The sequence below is a fragment of the Cynocephalus volans genome, chromosome 4 (genome assembly GCF_027409185.1).
Source record: "Cynocephalus volans isolate mCynVol1 chromosome 4, mCynVol1.pri, whole genome shotgun sequence".
Classification (NCBI taxonomy): domain Eukaryota; kingdom Metazoa; phylum Chordata; class Mammalia; order Dermoptera; family Cynocephalidae; genus Cynocephalus; species Cynocephalus volans.
In genome coordinates this window covers 160,858,919-160,874,864 of record NC_084463.1, presented here as the reverse complement: position 1 = coordinate 160,874,864, position 15,946 = coordinate 160,858,919, and the positions used below count along the sequence as shown (strand labels likewise).

The 15,946-nt window shown below is 58.1% G+C and overlaps 1 protein-coding gene across 2 annotated transcripts; it reads left to right on the top strand.

Annotated features, from left to right (window-relative positions):
- Window positions 1-242: 242 nt before the first annotated feature.
- Window positions 243-15,317, top strand: MAP3K11 (mitogen-activated protein kinase kinase kinase 11). Of its 2 annotated transcripts, none has more exons than XM_063092712.1 (11): window positions 243-321; window positions 821-2,116; window positions 6,544-6,724; window positions 6,919-7,067; window positions 7,171-7,346; window positions 7,452-7,695; window positions 8,193-8,306; window positions 8,904-9,039; window positions 9,131-9,222; window positions 13,451-13,813; window positions 14,485-15,317. In XM_063092712.1, the coding sequence occupies exons 2-11, from the start codon at window positions 1,384-1,386 to the stop codon at window positions 14,796-14,798; spliced, it is 2,502 nt and encodes an 833-aa protein (XP_062948782.1). In that variant the 5' UTR covers window positions 243-321; window positions 821-1,383; the 3' UTR covers window positions 14,799-15,317. The 2 variants fall into 2 exon arrangements, with proteins under 2 accessions (XP_062948782.1, XP_062948781.1); XM_063092711.1 differs by having other exon boundaries at window positions 14,461-15,317.
- The last annotated feature ends 629 nt before the right edge of the window (window positions 15,318-15,946 follow it).

The window sequence follows — 15,946 nt, the reverse complement described above, 5'->3', positions numbered from 1 at the left end:
AGCACGCCCCTCTTGGTCCGCCCCTTTTAGTGGCGGACCTCTAACGTCACGAGCGCCTCTCGCCCCGAGCGATCTCTATTTCCGGGTCAGAATTCAGGCTCAGTCTGTAGAGAACGACCCTGTGGAACAAGCCTGACTAGTCGAAACAAGATAGCGTCCTCTTTCTTAAAGTGACAGGCTCAGGTAATTGGGGTGAACACTACCCAGCGGTTGTGAGGACAACTCAGCTATTCTGAATCGAGTCCTGGGCAAAGTTCTGGACAACAGTCTCAGGTTTCCGCCCATTAGGGAAGAGACATGAAGAAGCGGATTGTTTCTCAGGTGAGGGGAAGAAGAGAGCTTTAGACAACCAGTTCCAAGAGCTTGAGGTGCAGACAGTTCCGTCTGTGTGCCCATCTTCCCCACCACCCCCATCCCACTGGAGATGTTTGCAGAGCTTCTTTTCCTCATTTCATATCTGAAAAGCAGGCTCAGAGAGGATGGATCACACAGTCCTGCAACTGCGTAGCAAAGACCAGACTCGGGTTCGCCCCGCTCCCAAGCTCAGTCCCATAACCCCATTTTGCTGATGAGGATGCGGATGCAGGGGGCAAGGATGGCCTGTCTTTAGCAGAGACCAACTTTGACCCTAGGCAGCGGAGCAACCAGCCTGGGGCTTTTCTTCCTAGATCCCAAAGCCTGCTGTGATGGGGGGTCGGGGGGGTCCTGGGCACCCCTCCCCTCCTCTGATGGCCACCGCCTTCCCGGGAACTCCCCGCCCGGAGCCTCCGGGAGGGGAGCGGTGCAAGCCGCCCGCGTCATCTGATGCTGTTTCCTGCAGGAGGGAGAAGAGCGGAAAAAAGTGAAACTCCACCCTCCACCTCTGCCTCCCGCCCCCGGGGCCAAAGTACAAAGGGAGGAGGAAGAAGGGAACGGGGTCGGAGCCGTCGGGGCCAAAGGAACCTGGCAGGGAAGAGGCAGCCTCTGCCCAACTGGGGACGCTCCCTCCACCCCCTGCGCAAAAAGACCCAACTGGAGTCCAGGAAGCTTTGCCCTCGCAGGCCCCACCTTACACTTGGCGGGCGACGGAGCCAGGCTCCCAGGACTGTTCCGGGACTGAGGGACGTCCAGGCCCCTCCAAGCCAGCCATGGTGAGGCACCAGAGGCCCCAGGGCCCCACCCCTCCAGCCTGACCACACTGCCCTGGGTGTCCTCCTCCAGTAGCCCGAGATGCGGGGGGCCGGGAGGCGACACTCCTGGCTCCCCAGAGAAGCGTGGGTCTGGGGCTGAGGACCAGGGCCCGGATGTCTGGGTTCCGGGACTAGGGCCTCAGCAGCCAGCGGGGTTGGGGACCACGGGCACCCAGAGAAGGGCCCCCACCCATCCCAACACCGGCTCCTGGCCATGGAGCCCTTGAAGAACCTCTTCCTCAAGAGTCCTTTGGGGTCATGGAATGGCAGCGGCAGTGGGGGCGGTGGCGGTGGAGGCCGGCCAGAGGGGTCCTCGAAGGCAGCAGCTTATGCCAACCCAGTGTGGACAGCCCTGTTCGACTACGAGCCCAGTGGGCAGGACGAGCTGGCCCTGCGGAAGGGCGACCGTGTGGAGGTGCTGTCCCGGGATGCAGCCATCTCAGGAGATGAGGGCTGGTGGGCGGGCCAGGTGGGTGGCCAGGTGGGCATCTTTCCATCCAACTATGTGTCTCGGGGTGGCGGCCCACCCCCCTGCAAAGTGGCCAGCTTCCAGGAGCTGCGACTGGAGGAGGTGATCGGCATTGGTGGCTTTGGCAAGGTTTACCGTGGCAGCTGGCGAGGCGAGCTGGTGGCTGTGAAGGCAGCTCGCCAGGACCCCGATGAGGATATCAGTGTGACAGCTGAGAGTGTTCGCCAAGAGGCCCGGCTTTTCGCCATGCTGGCACACCCCAACATCATTGCCCTCAAGGCCGTTTGCCTAGAGGAGCCCAACCTGTGCCTGGTGATGGAGTACGCGGCTGGTGGGCCCCTCAGCCGTGCCCTGGCTGGGCGGCGCGTGCCTCCCCATGTGCTGGTCAACTGGGCTGTGCAGATTGCCCGTGGGATGCACTACCTGCACTGCGAGGCCCTGGTGCCTGTCATCCACCGTGACCTCAAGTCCAACAACAGTGAGTTTGGGAGGCGTGGTCAGGGGGGTGGCATGGTCCAGGCACACACCTACTCCCAACCCTCAGCTGAAGCTAGCTAGGGACCAGCTGGAGGCAGGATCTCCTGCCCTAGGGGAGTCCCAGTTGGCCAGGGAGCCCATGGTCTCACACTGGACCCCAGCTGGAGTCCCAGGCACCCAGCAGTCCTCCTGCCCCCGTCCTGGAAGGAGTCCTTGACTCCAGCCTGCAGCTGCAGTTTGGGCAAGTTAAGAAATTGGGATCTCTCAGGTGGGCTATGAGCATTTTGCCGAATTGTGGCCACCATCTCAAGGAGGTCCCCTGGATGCTGGTTCTCCTCATCTTTCCCTCCCCTACAGTTCACACTCATGGTGTTGGTGCTGTACTCTCTCCTTCCTTTGTGGTGGGCATCTCCTCCAAGACAGATATCTCACAGGGGAAAAGCCCCCTGTGGCTGTCAAGGCTGCAAGACCTCTAGCTGGTTATTTCAGCTCAGAGCCTCAATTTCAGACTCCATAAAAAGGGAGGGTGAAATGGCTTAATGGCCTGGGCAAGCCCTGGCATACAGCGTCCAACACGTGGGTCCTCAGCTGTGGATGTGGACATTTGAGGGATGGGTCACCAAGAGGGCCTAGCCTGGACTCAGGAAGTGCTGGCCTAAGGGAGACTCCATCTCTGGCCATTTTAGGCCCTGCACACACTGCCCATCATGGGCTAGGACAAGTGAGTGGCAGGTCCAGAGGGCTTCCTGCAGCACGCAAGCCTCTCACCAAGCCAAGCAGGCAGCGTTTAGAGAGGCGCCCACTTGGGTGTCTGGGCAGGGCCTGACGAGAGCAAAGGCACAGAGGATGAACACCAGGGACCAGGCCTTGCTGGAGCTCAGGATGCAAGCTGGAGAGTAGAAGGAAATGCAGGAGGGGCCAGGCTCAGTGGGTCCTTGGAGAGGCATGGAAGGTTCTTTGAGGGAAGCAAGTATGGATACTTCAAGCCTCCTGGACTGAGCTGACCATGGACAAGGGGCTTGTGGGGAGCAGAGCCTGCCAGGCGGCGGGGGGGGGGATGGTGGCTGCCAGCCACCCACCCATGTGCTCACTCATCCATAGTAGGGGGCAATTCAGCCTCACCCCAGGCCTAGCCATCTAGGGAACCCACTTGGTGCCCCAGCCTGAGGGGGATTCCCCGAAGGCCCAGGGGGAGGAGACTCCTATCTTCTGTTTTTCCTCCGATTTCTTTCCAGAAAAAATGGAACAATAGCCCAGGCTCCTGCTCCCCACCCTCCCCACGGCTTCCTGCGTTTCCTGCTGCCCCTGAGCTGGCTTCCTGCCCCTGCTCCAGCCCCTGCTCCCTCCCTGGCCCAGCTGCCTGCAGGGGAGGAAAAAGATGGGGGGGGTTCGGGAAAGGAAGGAGCCAGGGCTTGCTCCCCCACTCTGCCCCCCAGTTCCTCTGCTTCCCTCTCAGTCTGGGTGGTGGTGGTTAAGAGCAAGCAAGGTGCCCTCAGCCTCTCTGGGCCTGGCATCCAACCTCACAGACCCTGTCCTAGGCCCGAGCTGCTGTCTGCGGGATTGGGGTGGGGGGAAACCCTGGGGTGGGGGGGGCACAGGCAGGAAACAATGGCGTGATTTTCCTGGACAATGGGGGCCTTGTGAGGAAGCCTGGCAGGGAGAGGAGGGGGAATTCTCCAGGCCCACGAGTCACAGGACTGACCAGCCAGCCCGGCCTGGGCCTGACCTCCCCCATTTCTCCCCCAAAGGATCCTCCTCCCCAGTTGGAGACCTAGCCCAGGCCTCCCAGAAAGGAGAAGTAGGGACCACAGGAGGGAAGCGGAAGAGGTGTGAGCTGCCTAAGCCACTCCCGAGCCCCACAGAGGCCAGCCCAGGGAGGGGGCTGGTGGCCAGGTCCCTTTCAGAGGCCAGGGAGCCCTCAGGCAGGGGCTGAAAGGCTTGCCTCAGCCTTGGGATGTCTAGCCTCTTCTCCTCTGGGTGGCCCCTGACCTCCAGTGCCCAAGGTCTGTATCAGACACGAGGACAACAACTTGGATTAGGAAAAATTCAAGGCACAGGCAGCTTGGAGAAAAAGCAGGGGGTGCAGAGGTGAAGATGGAGCTTAGCAGGTGTCAGAGTTGGGGTGGGACAGTAGCAGAAAGGTCATGAGTACAAAGAAGCTCTGAAAGTGTGGGTGAATTGTTGTTCCTCTCTGGGCCTCAGATTCCCCAACTAGAAAAGGGGGAGGCTGGCCACCCAGCCTGAGGTACTGATGCAGAGAGTGCTTTGCCAGTCCGTGGGGTACTGCAGGTGGCTAGAGACCAGGCCAGGAAACAGCAAGTGTTGGTCTTCAAGAGGAGAGGTGGGCCCTGGCATTAGAGGAGGTGCCTGTTCCCACTCAGCCACTGCCACCAGCCTGTGACTGTTCCTCTTCTCTCTGGAATGAGCTTGTGTAGAGCTTACAAAGGTTTAGTTCCAAGCCTCCAGCAGCCAGACCGAAGGCTGCTGTGAAGCTGGAAGTGAGGAGTAATCAGGGATGGAGAGGAGAGAGTGGGCGAGAGAGATGTGAGCGGCAGAATCTTTAGGACAACTGGCGTCTGGAACACTCCTGCTGGATGTCAGACCCCACGCGAAGGCTTTAAAAAGCATCATCCTAGGGCCGGCCCGTGGCTCACTCGGGAGAGTGTGGTGCTGATAACACCAAGGCCACAGGTTCGGATCCTATATAGGGATGGCCGGTTCGCTCACTGGCTGAGCGTGGTGTTGACAACACCAAGCCAAGGGTTAAGATCCCCTTACCGGTCATCTTCTGAAAAAAAAAAAGCATCATCCTGTTTAATACTTGTGATGATCCTCTGAGATGGCCTTTGTTGTCATCTTCAGCCCTATTAACTGTTCAGGACTTAGTCCCATTTTGGTCAGAGGAATGAGTGAATTTTGAGACCGTTCTCTGAGTTAGGAGAAACCTCAGGAAAATTTGCAGGGCATGGTAGAATGATACAGGCGGTTATTGAGGCATGTAGACATCAGGTGGAGCAGTGTGTGCACATGAGGGGTGGCTGAATTGACTCATCTGGAATAGAGCTCCAAATGTGGAAGATGCCAGTGGGGAGGGGAAAGCTGGCACCTGGGAGAGGCTGAGACAGCCTGGGGGTGGCGGGCAGAGGTTGATGAGAGGCTGGGCTCTAAGGAGCACCAGCACTGAAACAGCTGAGGTTTCTCAAGGAAACAGAGCCAAGGACGGCAGGGAGGGGTTGGGCAGTGGTGCCAGATGCCTCCACAAGTCACAGAGGGCTTGGCCAGCAGCAGGATCAGGGGTTGTGGCTATAGGCCCTAAAACGTGAACACTCGGGTTCAGCCACCACCTCTGAGAAGTCTTCCCTGACTCACCAGGGTATGTTAGGTGCCCTTCCCCTCTGCCCTGCCCGCAGTACCCTATACTACCCCCATCCTGGGCAGGAGAGCCGAGAGCTGTGCTCTGGCACATGTCCAGAAACATAGTTGGCATGGATATCATTTCTCCAAGTAGAGGGGCCCTCCAGACCTTTGATGATTCTGACTTTGTCCTCTTTCTATTCCTCTAAAACTTCTCTCATTTGAGCCATTTTTGTCCTGGTGAGAGCTTTGCAAGTTGCTGCTTCTCCGTACAGAGTATGGTGGCCCCATCTGGGCCAATGCCACCCTTGCCAAGTTTGACCTTCCCCTCCTACGTTTGCCCCAAGCTCTCCTCCTTTGTGACCAAGAACCATCACCTTCTTAGACCCCTCCCTTTCTCTTCACATCCGACGGCATCAGTAAATATCTTTTGGAGTCTCTCCCTTGGGAGTAGCTGCACTAGCCATGATGTGCTGTGGACACGGGGGGCCTGTGGTGCCTGCGGGTCTTCCTTTCTCACCAAGGGCTTCCCTCCTGCTCCCCACCCCTAGGCAGGTTCTGATTCACATTCCTGCCTCAGCAAAATGACAAGACACTCATGATTTCTCTTGAAATCAAAGCCACAAATGCTGAGAGCCTGCCACATTGCCAGTTTTTATTCAGTGCCTTATTAGGGAAAAGTTAGCACACTGGCTTTGAAGCCACACAGACCAGGTTGGAATCTCTGCTTTATTTGCTGTATGACCTTGGCTAAGTCATTTCCCTGCTCAGTTTCCTCTTCTGTAAAATGGGAATAATAATATCTACCGCATAGATTTTTTGAGTGCTACAGCTGAGTGTGTAACATCTGGCCTCATATAGCCCCTCAGTAAGTGTGTCCCAGCATTGATAGTTTTGTCTGATTCCACCTCATCTCCAGCCGTGGGCGCTCCAGGGCAAGATCTAGACCGATTCACCTCTGTGCCCCTAGTAGCCAACCAGGATGTCTGTCAGGAGATAGTTTGCTCCCAGCTGTTCCCCTACCTCCACCACCTGATCCTGGAGCATCCACAGTCCTGCTCCTCTTTTCCCCAGTTCTGCTGCTGCAGCCCATTGAGGGTGATGACATGGAGCACAAGACCCTGAAGATCACCGACTTTGGCCTGGCCCGAGAGTGGCACAAAACCACACAAATGAGTGCTGCGGGCACCTATGCCTGGATGGCTCCTGAGGTTATCAAGGCCTCCACCTTCTCTAAGGGCAGCGATGTCTGGAGGTGTGGACCGGGTGGGGGTGGACAGGGTCTGCTATGGGGCTGCAGAGGGCAAAAATGGCTGCCTAAGACTAGGGCTGGGCAGACAGGCTAAGTCCAGGGGAAGGGACCCAAACAATTTTGATCGTGGTTGCTTTGGGGTGAGGTGGCAATAAGTGGGCAGAGGAGGGGACACAGACCCTTTGTTTCGCCCACAGCTTTGGGGTGCTGCTTTGGGAACTGCTAACTGGGGAGGTGCCCTACCGTGGCATCGACTGTCTTGCCGTGGCCTACGGGGTGGCCGTTAACAAGCTCACACTGCCTATCCCATCCACCTGCCCCGAGCCCTTCGCACAGCTCATGGCGGGTAAGAGGACAGGACGGGCGGGTGAGGGGCAGCGCTCCCTGGCCCAGGACACATCCACCCACAGACCTTCTTATTCTGCCCCCCTTCCCTGCCATGCCCCTAGACTGCTGGGCGCAGGACCCCCACCGCAGGCCTGACTTCGCTTCCATCCTGAAGCAGTTGGAGGCGCTGGAGTCGCAGGTCCTGCGGGAAATGCCGCGGGACTCCTTCCATTCCATGCAGGAAGGCTGGAAACGCGAGATCCAAGGCCTCTTCGACGAGCTGCGGGCCAAGGAAAAGGTGCGAGGAGTCAAGGGTTCTGGGTTGGAAGGACAGATAACTGGGAGGGCGCGCGCCGGGGTCTGTGCCGGGCTGACCCCAGCGCCCTCACTGTCCCGTGCGCAGGAACTACTGAGCCGCGAGGAGGAGCTGACGCGCGCGGCGCGCGAGCAGAGGTCCCAGGCGGAGCAGCTGCGGCGGCGCGAGCACCTGCTGGCCCAGTGGGAACTGGAGGTGTTCGAGCGCGAGCTAACGCTGCTGCTGCAGCAGGTGGACCGCGAGCGGCCGCACGTGCGCCGCCGCCGCGGCACGTTCAAGCGCAGCAAGCTCCGGGCGCGCGACGGCGGCGAGCGGATCAGCATGCCGCTTGGTGAGAGGCGGGACCAGGACTCCGCCCCGCCATTGGCTGCGCGGGCAAGGGGGCGGGGCCAGGCTTGTGTGCGGGCCGCACTGGGATTGGTCGAGGATGCTGGTGGGTGGGGCTCCGAGCTGAAGGCTGGAAGGGGTGGGACCAGGAGTGTTCTTTGGATTTGGGGGCGGGCTCTAGCGGAGAAATTTGCAAGTCGGTCTGGGAGTGGCTGCGGCCGGGAAGGGGCGGGGCTCGAGAGTTCTTGGGAGGCGGGGGGGGGGTGGGGGGCGCTCCGCAAGCTCCGACTCCGCCGCGCTTCTCCGGGTGGGCGAGTCCCGCGCGGCTGGGCTTTCCTTATGAGAACCTGGGGCTCAGAAAGGCAGTGAGGCTGGCCCCAGTCACACAGCCACCGGGTCACTGCCTACGTGGCCAGAAAACCGGCCGAGGGCCCTTGGGGGCTGGGGTCGTGGCTCTCCACCACAAACCTGCACCTGCTCTCCCCCCACCCACCCCGCAAGACTTCAAGCACCGCATCACCGTGCAGGCCTCACCTGGCCTTGACCGGAGGAGAAACGTCTTCGAGGTCGGGGCTGGGGATTCGCCCACCTTCCCCCGGTTCCGGGCCATCCAGTGTAAGAAACCTCACCTCCTTGTGTCCTTCCCTCCAGCCCCTAATCCTTTGTCAAACCTTATCCTTGGAGTGGATCCCACCTGCTGTCTCCTCCTCCTCCTGCCCCAGGCTCCCTCCCCTGTCGATCTAGACTGTTACCTCTGATTCCCCAAGCAGCATTTATTGTACTTATTTTTTAGTCGAATAGTTGTATGATACTACATATTATTCAGTTCCCTAAGTGCTTTGCTAACGTTAACTTAATTCCTCCTGATAGTTTTATTGCATAGTTATCGCTATTATTGTTTAAGTTCTATAGATAAAAAAAGCCTCTTTCCACACAGCAAATCAATGGCAGAGCCAGAATTCAAACCCAGCGGTTGGTGTCAGTGTCTGTACTAACTACAAAGTAGCAAATGTCAGCGGAAGAACTAGATGAGATGCCCCACCCCACTCCTGGTCCCAGGGCCCAAACCCACCCATCTCACCCAAAGCCCCCCCTGGGAATGGTATGGGGCCCAACCTGCCCCCATCCTCTAAGAATTGCCCCTGAAGCCTGGCAGTCATGTTGGGGGGAGTACAAAGATCAGCTCAGACTCCCTTGGTTTCCCCACCACAGTGGAGCCTGCAGAGCAGGGCCAGACATGGGGCCGCCAGTCCCCCCGAAGACTGGAAGACTCAAGCAATGGAGAGCGGCGTGCCTGCTGGGCCTGGGGTCCCAGTTCCCCCAAGCCTGGAGAAGCCCAGAATGGGAGGTGAGTGTCCAAGAGCCCCCACCCCAGCATCATCTGCCCTCCACAGTCCTGAGACTCACAAAGTACCCCTCATTTACCCTTCCCTCACCAGGAGAAGGTCCCGCATGGACGAAGCCACGTGGTACCTGGATTCAGATGATTCATCCCCCTTAGGATCTCCTTCCACACCCCCAACACTCAACGGTGAGTGGCCTTGCCTCCCCCAAGCAGGATTTTGCAGAACCTCTTCTTTGGACACCGCGGGGAGGTCAGGAGAAGCCAGCAGGCAGAGCAAGAATCCTGCCCTGATAGCTCTCATTCGAGAAACTAGGGAACTGAGGCTGAGACAGGACAGAGCCGGTCCTACAACCTAGGTCTGACCTACAGGCCCATGACCAAGCTGGATACAGCCCAGGCCTCAGGGACCCAGAGTCTAGTCCTCCTCTTCAGACCCGGCCTGAAAGGGGACTCTCTTTCCTGGCCTTGTGGCAGCCCTGTGCCCTCAGCAGGCTCAGAAGAGAAAAGAAAGACAGGGAATGGTACCCTCCATTGGTACCCAAGGGAAGCTGGGCCCAAAGAGGGGAAAGAAACTGCCCATGTGGGGTGGAGCCAGACAAGTGGCTGTCACACTGTGCCTCTCAGAGTCCTTTCTGGGGAGCCTGTAGGTGGAGAAGAGGACAAGAAGGGTGAACAGGCAGGGATCCAGGGCCTATTCTCACCGCATCTGGGGTAGTTTGGGGCTTTTCTCTTTTCCGTGATGATAACAGCCCCTACTGTGAGCCAGGCGTTCCATCTAAGCAACAACTATCTGAGGGAAGTGCTATTATTATCATCCCCATTTTAGAGATAAGGAAACTGAGGGGCTGGCCCGTGGCTCACTTGGGAGAGCATGCTGCTGAAAACACCAAGTCAAGGGTTGAGATCCCCTTACTGGTCATCTTTTTTTTAAAAAAAAAGAGAGAGATAAGGAAACTGAGGCTTTGAGAGATGAAATAACCTACCTAAACCCCCCAGCTAAGGATTGGAATCCAGAGAGTCTGGCACCCATGCTTGTAGCAAGCTTCCTTGGAAGCTTTCCCTTTAAGAAAAGGTTCCTCCCGGACAAACGACTTAGGAAGGTAGAAGGTCAAGCAGAGATCGGCGCTCCAGCATCAGAGGGATGAAGGCTCAGCTCAACACTGCCCAGCCTCAGCAGGGCCTAGAAAGTTGCAGGCCCCCTTGCCTGGGGTCCCTGTGCCATCCCAGGGACCATCTCCAGAGTCCCCAGCCCTACCTGCTGCTCTTAGACCAGAGTCTTGTGCACCAATGAGACTCACTCCTCCCACCCCACCCAGTCCATCAGTTTCACCATTACCTGAGCTATGTTCAGTGGTCGTAACAACAGCTAACATTTATTGGGTCTCTTTTATGTGCCAGACATTTCTGTGAGATGGGTATTATTATTAGCTCCATTTTACAGAGGAGGAACCTGAGGCAGAGAGAGGTTAAGTGGTTTGATGAACATCACCCAGCAAAGCAGGAATTTGAGCCCAGGCCTGTCAGGCTCAAGAGGCGGGGCCTGGACCCCTGTCTGCCCACTATTTTGTGCTCCAGCAGTTGCATTGCCCCAAGCTGGCTGTGCTGCAGGGACTGAACTGAGAATTGGAAGGCCAGCGGGCTGCTTGGATTCACCTGCTCTAGAATGCACCAGGTCAGAAGGGTCAACGAAGAACTTGGGGTCCTGTCAACCTAGTTGTGTGTAGGCCAGCCCCTGACCGTATTCTGCAGAGCCCTTTGCCCTGCCCTCCCTTAGTTCCCAGGGGCAGGAACACAAGGGCCCAAACCCCCTCCTTCTCCAGCTTGCCCCTTTACCTGAAAGGGCATCACCTGCCCCAGCCCAGTCTCTCACTAAGCACTTGGTTCTCCTAGCCCAAGCCCACACTCCAGCCACCATCTGGGCCCATAAGAATATGCATGACCCTAACATCCCAACTGCCCAGAGTCAGAAGTCTGGCCAAAAGTCAAAGAATGGGGCTTCATGGAGGTCCCAGACCCTGTGAGATCGTCCCAGGCATAAGCCACACCATTGGGGAGCCACATCACCCACCCACCCTTTCCCCAGCTGGACGTTCTAGCCCCTGGACAACTGGTTGCAGCAAGTTGCACGTTGTTGGGGTGCATTCAGCCTACACTGCAGACTCTGTCCTGTGAAGCTTGTTGCACTAGAGCCACTAACGACCCTGTGGCCATGTCCTCTCCATGAGGCCCCTTGGAAGCAATTTCACTTCATCTCTGGGTCAAGAATGGTCATGCTGCTTTCTCCTAAACAAAAGGGTGGCCAGCTCTTACTGCAAGGAAGCCTAGAGGCAAGTTAAAATCCTAGTCAAATTACCTTGGGAAAGTCACTTACCTCTCAGAACCTCAGTTTCTTGGGCCATTGACTGCCAGAGTCTCTGCTCACTCTCACTTTGTGCGCTCACCTCCGTCTTTACTTCAGTTCACTTCTCTCACTTATTTTAAACTTGCTTTTCCCCTGCTCTCCTTAAACTCACTGTAAATGATCAGTGTCTTCACCTATGAAATGGCTCGTAACAATCACGGTAGTTGGAGTAAAGATTATGAGAATGGATTCTTCTACCAGACATGTATTGATGTACTTGATGAGCCAGGCATCAACGTGTTAGAGGTCAACGCTGCCCTGACCTACATCCTAGTCTGGTGGAGGAGGCAGACTCATAAATAAATAAGTACCGTAGAGACTAATAAGTCCTGGGGACGACAGCTGTATAAAGTATAGCATGAACAGTAACTGTGGAGGGCTGGGGGGGATTCTGGGGAAGCTTCACAGAGGTGACATCTCAGTCTTGGATGGTGAATAAGAGGTCACCAAAAGCTAAGGTGGGAAAGGTGTGCTGGGTAGAGGGAATAGTGTGTATGCAGGCATGGGGCTCACCAAACCTGAGGAAGAGGAAACCTGGCTCATCTCAACCCAGAGATGAGTTGACAGCCAGGGAGTCTCAGGCATGAGGTAGTGTGAAGGGGTCAGACCTGCATCCACTTGCACATGGGTCAGTGGATGTTTGTTGAGTGAATGAGTGACTGAAGCTGGAAAATAGCCAGGAGTCAATTCAGGAAGGGCCTGGAAATGATGGGGAGTTTTTAAGCAGAGACCTGTCTTTAGCAGGTTTCCGTTTTAGAAGGATTCTCTGAGCCCTTGCATGGCAGTGGGCAAGGGGATTGAGGAAGAGAGGCAAAAAGAAGAGGAAGAGAGATTAAGGAAGGGTATGGCTGAGAGCAGGGACTCCCAGCCAAGTCCTGGTTTGCAGTAGATGCTCACTTTTTCCAGCCTTGCACGTCTTCCTCCTGACATCCAGCCTGGTGCTCTGCTCCAGGCAGGCCCACTCCATGCCTGGCTCAAGGAGGGGAGGGCAGGGCAGAGCAGAAAGGGCAAGGCCAGAGAGGGCTTTCAAACCCAGCCAAGGAGGCTGGAATTTCTTCTGGTGGCAATGGAGAGCCATGGCAGGCTCTAGAGCCAGGGAGGGACCTGACAAAATTGGGGCTTGTGGGAGGCCATCCTAGACCCTATGTCCTCCTTAATGATGGGTTCTCCAGCCCTACCCCAGGTGGTCTAGAACAGAGGCCAACTCTAGGCCCAAACGTAGGACACTGATGTCTTGAACTCTAGGGTAGAGTCTGGTTGGGAAGTACTGGAGAGAAGAGACTCTGCTGTCCCTGCATGGTGTGGGACTAGCTCCACCAGCTGCACAGCAAGCGTTTGTCTTCTCTGAGTCTGGACCTGGAGCATGAAGATCAGACAATATAATACCCCCAAATTATTCAGCTTGGGCAAGGCACTGACCTCCCTGAGCCTCAGTCTCTTTATTTGTGGAATAGGGACAGTTATGTGTGCCCCTTGAGTGGGGCTCTTGTGTGCATTGGAGTTGACCTGCATTCTCCATACAAGCTACAGCTAGACTGGGGGACAGGTAGGCAGAAGGGCCAGGGCTGCCAAGCTGGGGAGGGGGTGGACACAGAGCACAGGGTGCTGGTCCCGATCCATGGGTCCAGCCTGCCCCTGGGCCTACAGGTTGCCCCTGGCTGACCACTGAGGCCCACTGTGATCTGGCCTCAGCCTACCTCTTGGACCCCCACTTCCTGCCGTCTCTGGGCTCCAGGGTGCCCACCTGCCTCCCAGGCCTTGCTCCTGCTGGTTCCTCGCCTGTACTGTCCTCCCCACAACCCCGGTCTTGTGGAAGGCTGGAGTGTGTGTGTGTGTGCTGGGGAAGGCACGGAGGACAGGAAGGAGCTGGGCTGGGGGAGCATGGAACCAGGGAAGTTGCGGGTGGAGAGCAGAACTCAGTCCCTCCTTGTTCCAAGGCCACCGAGGGGTCCTTGGGGCCCTCACCCAGAGAACGCTCCAGCTATGGCCTAACCTGTGCCGCCCCACCCGCAGGTAACCCCCCACGGCCGAGCCCTGAGCTGGAGGAGCCACGGCGGAGCACGGAGCGTGGGAGCAGCTCCGGGACGCCCAAGCTGATCCAGCGCGCGCTGCTGCGCGGCACTGCCCTGCTTGCCTCTCTGGGCCTCGGCCGTGACCTGCAGCCCCCTGGGGGCTCGGGCCGTGAGCGCGGGGAGCCCCCACCAACACCCCCCGCGCCGGTGCCCGCCGAGCCACGCCATTCCCCGCCCATCAGCTTCTCGCCCAAGACGCCCGATGCCCGGGGCCCGCCCACCCCCACGCCCCTGCTGCTGGACCTCGGTGTCCCCGCAGGCCAGCCGTCAGCCAAGAGCCCCCGGCGCGAGGAGGAGACACGCGGTGAGTAGCCCGAGGCCGGCCTGTTGCGCAGATGCAGCGATGGGGGCCACCAGAGAGGAGAGGAGCAGCAGGTGGGGACATGCGAGGGGGCGAGGTCAGAACCACAGGTGTCTGCTGGATCCCAAACCCGGCCCTTGGGCGCTGGGGATTCTGCCTGTAGGGAATCAGGTTCTAAGTTCAGCCACCCAGTGGGTTGGGTTGTGCGGTTGGGGCCAGTTGTGGAGTAATAGAAATAATAATGACACGATGGTGGCAAACTCTTCCTCGTGTCAGTTGTGTGGCTACTGTTCACTGTGCTTTAGAGCGATTGTGTCATCTAATTATCATAACCTGTGAACTGAGTACTCTCATGATACCCATTTTTTAGATGAGGACATTTAAGGCACAGAGTTTAAGGGACTCATGGCTCCCACAACTAGTGAGTGACAGGGTTGGGATCCAAGTCCAGGCTGGTCTGCTCCAGAGGCCTCACTCTCCATCACTAAATAATAACAGATGCACTCTGGAACATAAAGAGCCAAGGAAGTTATGAGTCAGGTGCTTTCTGTGCAGATGGGGAAACTGAGGCCCAGAGCAGGGCACTGCCTCCTGGGGACACCTAGGAGTTGGTGGCTGCCTGACCCTGTGCCCTTCCTACACCCTCACAGGAGGCACTGTCTCACCCCCGCCAGGAACATCACGCTCTGCTCCTGGCACCCCAGGCACCCCACGCTCACCACCCCTGGGCCTCATCAGCCGACCGCGGCCCTCACCCCTTCGCAGCCGCATCGACCCGTGGAGCTTCGTGTCAGCTGGGCCACGGCCTTCACCCCTGCCCTCGCCACAGCCTGTGCCCCGCCGGGCACCCTGGACCTTGTTTCCAGACTCAGACCCCTTCTGGGACTCCCCACCTGCCAACCCCTTCCGGGGAGGCCCCCAGGACTGCAGGGCACAGACCAAAGACGTGGGCGCCCAGGCCCCATGGGCACCAGAGGCAGGGCCTTGAATGGGCCAGGCCACTCCTTCATGCTCCAGCTGCCTTAGAGGAGCCACAGCATACACTGGAACAGGAGCCAGGCAAGGCTCTATAGCTGCCTCGGTTTCCCCCAGGGACCCCACCCCTTTTGGGGGTAAGGAACACTACACTGCACAGGAAGCCTTCACACTGGATGGGGGGTCTGCACCCCCACACCTGCAACCTGTAAGTCCTCCTGACTTACCTGCCCCACTGGGGCCTGACACTGTACCCAGCTGGTTGGGAGGACCAGAGCATGTCTCAGGGAATTGCCCCCAGGGGTGGTGCAGGGAGGAGGGGAGGTGCAGGAGAGAGGGGCCGGCTTCAGCTGTCACCAGCACTTTTGACCAAGTCCTGCTACTGTGGCCCCTGCCCCAGGGCTTAGTGCCTGGACCCCCTGCCCTGGGGGCCATCTGGGGCCAGGGTTCTCTGGGTGCCTTCCTGCTGCCCCAGCCAGGGTTAGGGCCTTAGCCTCGGGATCCAATGAAGCCAAATAAACTCGTAAGCTGTCTCCCCAAATGCAGGCTGTTACCTTTTTTGGAGGTACCCAGGACACCCGTCCTGTCACGCAGCCCTGGTGTCCTCATGCCCCAAGCACAGTGGGTCTAGGCCAGGATGCCTTGCACCATGCCCGTCTCCGGGGACCAAGTCCGGCCAGCCTCGGTCAGTCATTCAAGGTCCTTCTCAGCTTCCCCGACACCCATACGTGCTGGCGTCACTTATCACCTCCCTTCACTTGCCAAGTTTTCCCCTGTCCACGCCTTTGTATAAGCCGTGCCCACCATTCCAGTGACTGTAGTCACCTTGGTCCTCCCTGTTGCTGGGTGATCCTGCTTATTCTCTGGGCCCAGCTGCAACATCACCTCCCCAGGACGCCTTCCCTGCCCACGCTGGCCCCACCCCAGGCAGATCTGTGAACTCAGGAGTGCACAGCCCTGTGTGCGGCACCTTGAGGGTTTCCCCTGGGTGTGTCCCTATCCCACAGTCTGGACACATGAGGAATAAGCTCCTCCCACCTGCCAGTGTGGTGACCCACTTGGCAGCTGGCGCCACTGACAGTCCTCTCAACACTGCCATGGGGGTCTGTGCCCCGGGCTGGGTTCCCTCTCGGTCTCTGGGGCTCAGCCGTCCCACGGTTT

Bases quoted from the DNA above. Each gene is read 5' to 3' on its own strand.
- MAP3K11 (XM_063092711.1), top strand. From the start codon at position 1,384: ATGGAGCCCTTGAAGAACCTCTTCCTCAAGAGTCCTTTGGGGTCATGG. The intron at 6,725-6,918 runs GTGTGGACCGGG...TTTCGCCCACAG, and splicing joins AAGGGCAGCGATGTCTGGAG to CTTTGGGGTGCTGCTTTGGG. The intron at 13,814-14,460 runs GTGAGTAGCCCG...ACACCCTCACAG, and splicing joins GCGCGAGGAGGAGACACGCG to GAGGCACTGTCTCACCCCCG.